We start from the raw sequence: 9269 nt of genomic DNA, 5'->3' as shown, positions 1-9269 counted from the left end.
GAGGAGGAAGGGGTGTGCACTGAGGAAGCATGGAAGCATAAGTTCTGCGACTGCATGGAAGCATACGAGCGGAGGCGGGTGAGGGCTGAGGCCTGGGCCTGGCAGCCGAGCAGAAAGTGCTGAGGAAACACCAAGCTCACAGGGAGCCAGGTGTGCTGCCCAGTGCACGGCTGTGCTTCGACTGAGGGGGGTGGCACAGCTCCGCTTTGTTCTCATTAGATTAACATTGCTGCACATCTTTTCCTCACCTATCATGTCAAAATAAAGATGTTCCAGCTTATTCACGAGGTGCATTTTGATGGCCACGGGCTGTTTTGAACTAGCAATTAATTCCTCTCCTTGCAAGTTCTAAGGAGAAACATTCTCACCCATAGCCCAGCCCCAGCTTCGCGCCCTGCAGGCAGCAGCGCTCCTCGCTGCAGGGGCAGGCGATGGGGCACAGCCCCCGGGCAGCAGGGCCAGGTGACCACGGAGCCACTGCCCGCAGCTGGAGCTGAGCACAGCCCCGGTGCTGGGGCACCCTGGGGGATGGATGCGGCCACACTTGGTGCCAGCAGGCAGCTCTCCTGTACGGACAGGGCCCAGCTACAGCTGAAGGCGCTTCCTGGTTTCACTTGATGTTTTGTATTGGCTACAAGGCAGAACATTCATGTTGTTTGTACTTGATGAATGTACAGGTTGTTGGTTTTTTGTTTTTTTTTTTTTTAACTGTTCAATAAAAGTTAACGTTTCGTTGTCATTGTATTATTTTGTTTTTGCTGCTCCCAAAAACAAACCAACCCAGAGCGCTCCCCTTTCGGGTGAAGGCGTTCCCGAGCGCGGAGCAGCCTCCCGCGGAAAGCGAAAGCGAAAGGGAAAATGAGCGAAGGGGAGCGGGCGGGCGGGGAGCGATGGGCTGCGGAGCGTGGCTGGCGGCTGGCTGCCTCCTGAGCGCCGGTACGTGCGGGACGGGGCCGGGGGGGTGCGGCGGCTGCGCTGCGGGAGCGGGTGGGACACGGGTGGCGGGGAGGAGTAGGGAGCTCCGCAGCCGCTCAGCACCTCCCGCACAAATTGGGCGATTCAGCAGCGGGGATTCACGCGCGAGTCCGGCCCCCGCCTCGCTCGAGAAGCGAGGTGGAGCCCGTCAGCTGCAGCTGCCCGGTGCGTGCCGGCGGTCCCGGACCTCGCGCTCTGCTTTCATTCCTCGGCTCACATGAGCCAAACGGGGCCATCCCCCGCGGCTCTGCCCCGTAAAGCTGCACCCTCCCTATTTCCTACTTCAACAGCCGCTCCGCGGCGCGCACCCACTTCCCCCCCATCCCAGCCCCTCTGCCGCCCCCCAGCGTCCGAGCAGCGGCAGAGCTGAGCGCGGCCACCCCCGTGCGCTGCTCCCCGCTGCCTCCCCCAGAGCGACCCACAGTAAGAGGGGAGCACGGCTTCCAGCGGTACCTCTGCCATCACCATTCAGGCTGTTCTGAGCCTGTTCCTGAGCTCCATAGAGAAACACCACCCTCACAGCACACAGCATTTTGCAGTTCCAAGAGACCCCCGGCACCCAAGGGGCTGTGCCACGCTGTGCCCTCAGGGCTTCACCCAAATTCTCCCCTTTCAACACCTGTAACATTCTAGTGACCAATCTTATTCTAAAGTAACACATGCTCTACTTTAAGAATTGCTTACAAGGGGGGTATTTGAGTATTACATTGATAATAAAAGAATGTGTTCCCTGAAATAAGTAGACCACCATGGGCTGCATGGACTCACTGCATACAGAAGTTGCATGAAGTAATTGCTGTCACTCTTTCAGAATCAACTGTTATGTTTTAAAAATGCTTGAGCATGCATGACCACTGTTTTTCAGTAATCACAAGGATCCCGAACAGCATTGCCTCTGCAGACCCGGGGCTCAGGAGGAGCCTGCAACTTCCCTGTGTGTTTGAAATGAGGAAAACCATTCCCCTGTCCAACAAAACAGAGACCGTGCTGCTGAACGTCAGGCTGCTGCTGCCTACGGCTGGAGCACAAGGTGCTCTGAGGCCTTGGACTGAAAGCCTTCCTGCAGACAACCTGCCCTCGTTCATTGTACAAGGTGAGCTATTTGCTCAGAGGACCAAGCCTGGCTCCAGCAGACGGGCAGCCCCGCTGTGCGTTAGCTGATGGGAATACAGAAAATTCAGCATTTCACAACTCAGCACAACTGAAGATCTGTGTCCAATGAGACCACTGCCCTGTGAGAGCCCAGTCTGGCGTGCTGGGAGAGCGGGTCCCTTCCCACACAGGGAAGGCTGCTGGGCAGGCCTGTCCCAGGCCCCAGACCCAGCAGTGCTGGGCAGGACACTGCCCCGGCTAAGTGAGATCACTCCTGCTGGAATGCACTGGGTTGGGACAGAGCAGGGCAGAACCACTCAGAGAGCTGCGTGCAGACAGTGGGCTTCTTCTGCAGCCTCTAGGTGAGCCGGTATCATAACGGGTCCGTGCATGTGTGTTCATACAGAGCCCTCAGTGAATATTCTGCAGCACGCAGATGAGGATATCAACATGCTTGACTGCAGGATCAGCCCATACTTTACAGCCAACACTCAGATCCTCTGGCCTGGGCGGGAGGTCCGAGCCCACGGCATGGACACCTGGTTCACTTGCACCATAAAGCACACAGCTGGGAAATATGCAGCCACAGCCTTCCTTGTGCAAGGCCTCGAGGACAGAGAGCACCAAACTCCAGCACAGCTTCATCAGGACATCACAGAGCAGACACACGTGTCAGGTAACATTCCTCTGGCAACTTTTGTACAGTCCCAGTGAAGCATGGGGGGTTGGAGCACAACTGTCAGGGCACTGCAGCTGCAGGCCCTAAAGGTAATTAGCAATCAGCTACCACTGAGCTGTTCCAGCTGTGTCCCAAACCGCACCCCAAGCTTCAAGCTGGAAACATTTTCAGATTATGTAGAGGGAAACCACCTGTTCCTCTCCAGCTATGCTGGAAAGCTATGAACTCCCAGCCCCGCTTTCTGTGTCCCACCAGCTGTTGCTTCATGTCACCACCCAGACGCTTTGCTTCTGGGCTTACAGACCTCAGACTATTTTTACCAGCCCCGTGAGTTTACAGGCAGCTCAAGACAACATTTTAGCAACTGTAAGGCAAAATGCTTTTCCTGAAATACATACGTTCTCCCTTGTGCTGAGGACCACACACATACTGCAGAAACAAGTAACTTCAAAGCAGCTTCTGAAAAGCATAATTGTTTTTAGTTTACCTAGTTCTATACCATCATTGCTAAAAGCTCTAACAGCAAATACATAAATCACCAAGGCTTTAATACAGACACACACGTTAAGGCTGATCTGAGCTTTTCAGCAGGCAGAGCACTTCCACAGTGTTTGCACTGGAAGCACAACCCACAGTGCGAGCTGCTCGCTGAGCTGAGGGAGAAGGCTCCAGAGAAGGAGCAGAAAGCAACCGGCACCTGCCAGAGGGCTGCAGCCTCAACCAGAGGAGAAATCGTGCTCCGGGTCCTGCCTGCAGGCTGCCGTTACTGAACCGCACCCTGCCAGGGCCTGCCCTTAGCTGAGCAGAGATAAGCAGCTGCAGCGCTTAAAAATAGAGAGACCGAGGCTCTGCAGTCCGACAGGCGGGGACAGGGCCACAAGGCACGGCAGCAGGTCCCTGCTAGGGCTGGGGACAGCACAGCGAACAGCACTGTATGCTAGAGGGAGCCAAGAACACACCGCAGGCACCCACACTCCCCAGATACTCCCCTTGCCCCACACCACCCTTCCCCCATCCCTTAAGAAAAATCAAACGTTCGTTTATTACTCACCCCATCAGAGGGGCTTCTCCGAGACAGCTACCTCCAAGCAAGCCACACCACCAAGTGAGGCACAGCCCTTCCCAGCTCGCTCTTTCAGCCCCACCTTACTCCTCCCCCGCAGGTTAATTGGGCTCAGCTGGCTCTGATTGCCACCTGGGGCTGCTCTCGGCCCTCTCGCGCTGGGGCTGCCTGCAGCTCGTGCTGAGCTCACGCGGGGCGCTCCGTGCATGTTCTCCCTGCAGCGATTCCCAACGCGGCCGTCAGTGCTGCCTCATTAAATCCAGTGTTACGGCGAGAGTTGGGGGATCGCCGCATCTCCTACTCTGTCGCATACAGTGAGGCACCGGCAAAGCTTAGCGATGGCTCAGGAAAGCGGTACGAGCGGTTACCGCAGGGCCCGGGGCTGCGCTCCTCGACCCAGGCGGGGGGGTTCGGCGGAGCCGGCGCGTGCAGCGTCGCTGTCGCTGGGTGGCACCGGCCCCGCTCCGCCCGCCTCACTGCCGCCCCGGCCCGCAGCGGTGCTGGCGGTGCGCACTCGGCTGCCCCAGGTCCGCACGGCGCTGGGGAAGGACGTGGTGCTGGACTGCGCCTTCGCCGCCGACCCGCGGGTGGACGTGGCGGTGCGGTGGGCGCTGCGGCAGACGGGGCGGCACGAGAAGCGCATCGCCACCTCCAGCGGCGGCCGCGCGGAGATGTTCCCGCAGGAGCCCCGCGGTAACGCGTCCCTCCTGCTCCGGCGCGTGGAGCTCAGCGACGAGGGGACGTACATCTGCGCGGTGCAGGCGGCAGCCCTCGAGCTGGAGCAGGCGGTCCAGCTGCAGATAACAGGTAATGGCGCTCGGACACGGCGCGCAGATCTGAGGTCGGTTCGGTTCAGTGACAGAGACGGAATTAATGAGCCAAGAAACTCAACAGTGCCATACATCTTCGCTCACCAGAAAAGCCCACAGTAACCGTCAATGTTAACTCCCTGTCCCTGGTGGAGGGGGAGCAGCAGAAGTTGGTCTGTGACATCCGCAACTACTACCCCGCGGACATCCAGGTGCAGTGGCTCCGTGAGCCGCGGGGCGCCGGGCAGCTCCCCGACACCGTGCCCAACGTCCTCACCAGCAGCCACCGGCGCAGCAGCAATGGCACCTACAGCTTCTCCAGGTTCTTCCTGCTGACAGCGAACCTGCACGACAACGGCCGCACCTACACGTGCCGCGTGGAGCACCCCAGCCTGCAGGCACCCATCCGGAGGAGTGTCACCGTGGCGGTGAGAGGTACTGAGCACTGTGCTGGTGCTGTGCTGGTCCGGGCACTGATCCTGTGGCGGGCTGGGGGGAAACAGCCCACCCACCCATTCCTGCTCTCAGCTTTGCCTTCCATTGCTCTGAGCAAAACAAACAAACAAAAAAAACGAAGCAACAAAAACCAGCTTGTTTCCGGCCTTCATTTGTCCCTGCCCTTCTCCTTTTGATTCATCTGCAGAAGCGACCTCCACCACCTGGCTGCTGCTGCTGCTGCTCGGCCTCACTGGGTGCCTCGTGGCTGCACTCCATCAATTCCACAAAGGTGGGGACGGCCTCAGGCGGGGGGACAGGGGCATCTGTGGTGGGTGCAAGAGGGCCCTGCCATGTGGTGCTGTACCATACCATGCTGTGCTATGCCACTGCTGTGCTTGGTGACCAAGATGCCCCCGAGATGCAGTGTGGCCACGCTGGGCTGCACAGCCTGCCAGTTGTCCTTCTTTTATTCACAGCCTCTTTTGTTTTGTTTTGTTTTCCTTTTTGCCTGCCCTAGCGAGGAGCACAACTAAGGTGAGTGTGCTCCACGTTCCTGTTTCTCCCACATGACCGTCAGTGCTCTCCCCTGCACTCAGCACTAACCCCCTTCTTTCCGTCCCCAGCCCAAACCTTATTAGGCATGATGCCCTGCTGCTCAGCGAGGAACAGCCGCAGCCCCACGGGCTTCAGGCACCATCAGCGGTGCAGGACATCCCAGTGCAGGAGAGAAGGGGGCTTGGGCTGGGGCAGGCTGAAGGTGATGGCTGTTGCTGAATGTCAGTGTGGATGAAGCAATCCTTCCAGTTACTGGCAAAGGGGGGAGCTGCAAGAATAGTTTTTGCAATAAAGATTGATTAAGAGAACCCAAACTTTGTATGTTTGTTCTTCCTTGGCCGTGCTGCTGCCTGCTCCCGTTCCACGACATTTTCCTCTTCTCATGCCAGCACATCCATGGGCTCACTCTCCTCACCAAATGTTGGAATAACACTGGTCAACAGTGCAGTTCATCGTTCAGCCTGAGCTGGGGGGAAAATACACAGACGCTGTCCAGAAAAACAAAAGCATTTTGGAGTGTCCTGGGAGGGAGAGAGCTGGGGAATGACAGCATGTCCTCGGCATGCTCAGCTAACACTGTTGTTTCATGGACGTGTGCAATGTAGTACACATATGGACACAAAATATGTTATTTATTGTGAATTTTGCAAAGTCACATTTAAGCAACAAAATATACATTTGTGAACCTTTAATTTTATACATAACAAATACAATCTGCTACCATAGCAATAAATTAAATGTACATTATTTACAACAGACATAGGCCACCAGGAACTACGAAGCACTGCCTCTCCACATAAAAAATAAACTTCTGTCAGATACATTTTTCAAGATTTTTTTTCCACTCTATAAACTCTCTTCACTTTCTAATGATATAAATTCAGCATTTTCCTTTGCAGGATATACGCAGTGCTACATTTGTTAAAACAATGAAGCATGCTCTAAGGTTCCGAGACGAGCACGTCCCAGCCACACACGGGCCAGGCAGTGCAAGGTGCCCCGGGGGGAGCGGGGCCAAGGGGCACCCCCAGCACCCACTGCCCCTGCAGCACCGGCAGCTGAGCGAGCCCAGGGTCACGGCCTCCATCGGGGTTCCCGAGCCCGCCGGTGCCAAGGAAACAACCCGGCCCTGCACCTGCCGTCACCGAAGACCCCAAAACTCTGGAAAGAAACTGAATCGGTGCTTGGGACCGTCCCTTTTTACCCAGAAAAAAAAGCACTTCCATTTGTATATAGGTGTGTACATGTGTGCGTGTGTCACGTAGAAGCACAAAACGTTTTGCAATGTATATGCAGGAACGCCCTCACCCACCGCTGGAGCGCGACCCCCCCAGGGTCCGGCAGCACGGGCACCCGGGGCAGCGAGGGCGGCTGCCGCACCGCGCACCGCTCCAGGCGCTGCAGCCCTCCCAGAGCCCTCCAGCCCCGAGCCAGAAGGAACCTCACAGCTTCAAGTAATAACAGAAACAAAACAACAACCCGAAAACAAAAGCCCGGACGAGAGCAGCCACTGCATCTTCCGCTGAAAGATCTCACGGAGATCAACGCGCGCGAACAACGACGCCCATAGAAATCACACAACTTGCGGGAAAAGCCGCACGGAGCCCCGCGGACACGGCCGCCCCGCCCCGCAACGATCCGCGAAGGGCGGGGGTTAAAGTGCTCCCGGAGCGCAGCAAAGCGGGGGGAACCGGAGCGTACGCTTCTGCTCCGGCAAAGAGCATCTCGAGATTTAAATGCGATTTGAACGCAACTCACTGACCGCGGGAGGGAGCGCTCAGCGCCCATCGGGAGGAGTCCTTCGCGTTCCCCGCGACGCGATTCCTTCGTTATTCGGATCCCTCTCCCACCAGACCGCAGCCCTTCCTTTGGGGGTGGGGGGAGGCACGGCGCGAGCAGCACCGCTCAGCACCGCTCAGCGCCGTTTGGGGCGGGGACAGCGCTCCGCGTGCCCCCGGGGCGGCCCGAGCCGCGTGCCGTCGGCTTTGGCACTCGCAGCCGCGTGCCGTTAGGAGCCGTGAACTCAAAAAACGGTTTCCACTTGAAACGAAGAGCCTTACTTCTTGCGGTTGCTTTTGCAGAGGTCACGGGTTGTGGCAAGATGCAATGCTGCGCCTCTGCAGCATTTAAAGAACTAACAGGGGCAATCTGGGATCACCCTGAACGTAGTGGACAGACTTCAGTGAACCTTACACAAAGCTCCCTAAGAGCAGAGGGGTTTCTGCGTGGTCAGGGGCGTCTTCTGCAGGGAGTCACGGGGAGGGCACCTTGCAGAACCGCCACCGCCCTTTTGCAAAGCGAACAGAAGCGCGCTCAGAGGCGGCGGACTGATGCTGCAAGGGGTGGGGCAGCCCAGCCCCATCCCAGCCACGGGCGGACGGAGCAGCCCCGGGACGAGGCAGAGCCCGCGGGCTCAGTGTGCTCCCAGCACCAGTTTGGGATTCGGTCTGACTTTCCCAGGCCCTCGCTGGAGTTCTGGGCAGGGAAGAAGCACTGAGGCCACGCAGAGAGGGCAGACGGCCCCGCTGCCACCTGTGCCGGCACCCGGCGGGCACGGGGCCGCATTGCCCCCAGGTGTTTTGCAGCCCAAGAGCTGGGGCTGAAGTCAGCAGAGGCAGCGCATGAGCCCCAGGCTCGCGCCGCTGCCACAACCAGCTCCAAAACTGGAGAACCAAATCCGCCCGTGCCTGAACACCTGCCCTGCCAGCAGGAAAAACACCCACGGGAGTGTTTGCGTGGATGGCACAAGCACCGGACGGAGACCCCAAACCGCCCGGGGGCCCGCGCAGCCCCTGCCCGCAGCCTGCTGGGACCGGGGCCGCGGGGCGGGCAGGGGGCGTGGGGAGGGCTGGGGCTGCTGGGGACGGGAGCCAGGCGACGTCCTGCAGCGGGCGCTGGGTCGGCTGCAGCGGGGAGGGGACCGTGCTGGCGTGCGGGGTGCGCGCGTTCCCACGGGGCGGTGAGGTTTTCCCTTTGCTGAAACAAAAATTCTCTGGAAAAAAAAAAAAAAGGGATAAAAGGGTCAGAGATATTCTCAAGAAAAGGAGAAAGAAAATGCAGCGCTACTGATGGGCACCGATCGTTCCATCATTAATCGCTACCGTTTTTCTCACTCAGTGCTGCCCTCATCTTACAAAAGCATTTAGGACGCTTTAAGATCTGGTATTGACCACACATTTAATAATAAACACTGCAATTGGCCAATGCGTGCTGCCGTTAAAGGGTATGCATTTGACCGCAGACGAATCATTTCACACAACAGCATTACAAACACTCACCGCTGAAAAGTTCTCGACCTCCTTTTTCCTGCTAGTGACTCTAAATGAAAAACCAGAATTCAGGTTGGGTTGCAGACAAAGGCACAACGACACACAAACCGGCGCGGCCTCAGCCCCCGGCGCCGGGCCCTGCAGGGCATCCCCACGGCCGAGAGCGGCCGGTGCGTACCGTGCTGGAGCTGCCGTGGCTGAGCTTGTCGAAGCGGAACTTCAGGTTTGACCTTGGGGAGTTTCTGTTCTTTATATCTGCTGGAGGATGGGGAAAAGCAAAACGAAGTAATAACCCACGAGCCAACGCGATGGCTGAAGCAGGCGGCAGCCAGGCGCGTTAATATTTTGTCACCAGTGTTACCAATATTTAGTCTATCTTGAGTGAATGT

At 57.7% G+C, this 9269-nt stretch overlaps 2 protein-coding genes and 1 long non-coding RNA gene across 10 annotated transcripts in view; 1 reads left to right on the top strand and 2 right to left on the bottom strand.

Annotated features, from left to right (window-relative positions):
* On the top strand, positions 828-5925 carry LOC110407969 (tapasin-related protein-like). The gene is made up of 8 exons (XM_021416232.1): positions 828-936; positions 1841-2068; positions 2474-2743; positions 4305-4616; positions 4727-5053; positions 5262-5345; positions 5574-5590; positions 5680-5925. Exons 1-8 carry the CDS (start codon positions 891-893, stop codon positions 5692-5694), a joined length of 1299 nt encoding a protein of 432 aa, XP_021271907.1. The 5' UTR covers positions 828-890; the 3' UTR covers positions 5695-5925.
* Positions 2738-3927, bottom strand: LOC110407970. Its single transcript, XR_002444111.1, has 3 exons — positions 3798-3927; positions 3145-3205; positions 2738-2829 (listed from the first exon to the last, which is right to left on the bottom strand). It is a non-coding gene; the product is annotated as an uncharacterized LOC110407970 (long non-coding RNA).
* The window catches only part of RAP1GAP2 (RAP1 GTPase activating protein 2), a 52066-nt gene continuing 49019 nt past the window's right edge, over positions 6223-9269 (bottom strand). For 5 of the 8 annotated variants that reach the window (XR_002444109.1, XR_002444105.1, XR_002444110.1 and 2 more), the window contains 2 exons: positions 8890-9138; positions 6223-8603 (listed from right to left, as the gene is read on the bottom strand). Coding sequence is in view for 1 of the 8 variants with exons in the window: in XM_021416231.1 (XP_021271906.1) it covers positions 8921-8929; positions 9059-9135 (86 nt within the window). In the remaining 7 variants the exon portion in view is untranslated. The remainder of the gene's footprint in view (positions 8604-8889; positions 9139-9269) is intronic. The other 3 variants (XR_002444104.1, XR_002444106.1, XM_021416231.1) reach the window with 2 other exon arrangements.

The sequence above is a fragment of the Numida meleagris genome, chromosome 18 (assembly GCF_002078875.1).
Source record: "Numida meleagris isolate 19003 breed g44 Domestic line chromosome 18, NumMel1.0, whole genome shotgun sequence".
In the NCBI taxonomy this organism is placed as follows: domain Eukaryota; kingdom Metazoa; phylum Chordata; class Aves; order Galliformes; family Numididae; genus Numida; species Numida meleagris.
This window is presented reverse-complemented; position numbering and strand designations above follow the sequence as displayed.

Bases quoted from the DNA above. Each gene is read 5' to 3' on its own strand.
- LOC110407969 (XM_021416232.1), top strand. From the start codon at position 891: ATGGGCTGCGGAGCGTGGCTGGCGGCTGGCTGCCTCCTGAGCGCCG. The intron at 2,069-2,473 runs GTGAGCTATTTG...GTGTTCATACAG, and splicing joins GCCCTCGTTCATTGTACAAG to AGCCCTCAGTGAATATTCTG. The intron at 5,054-5,261 runs GTACTGAGCACT...ATTCATCTGCAG, and splicing joins TGTCACCGTGGCGGTGAGAG to AAGCGACCTCCACCACCTGG.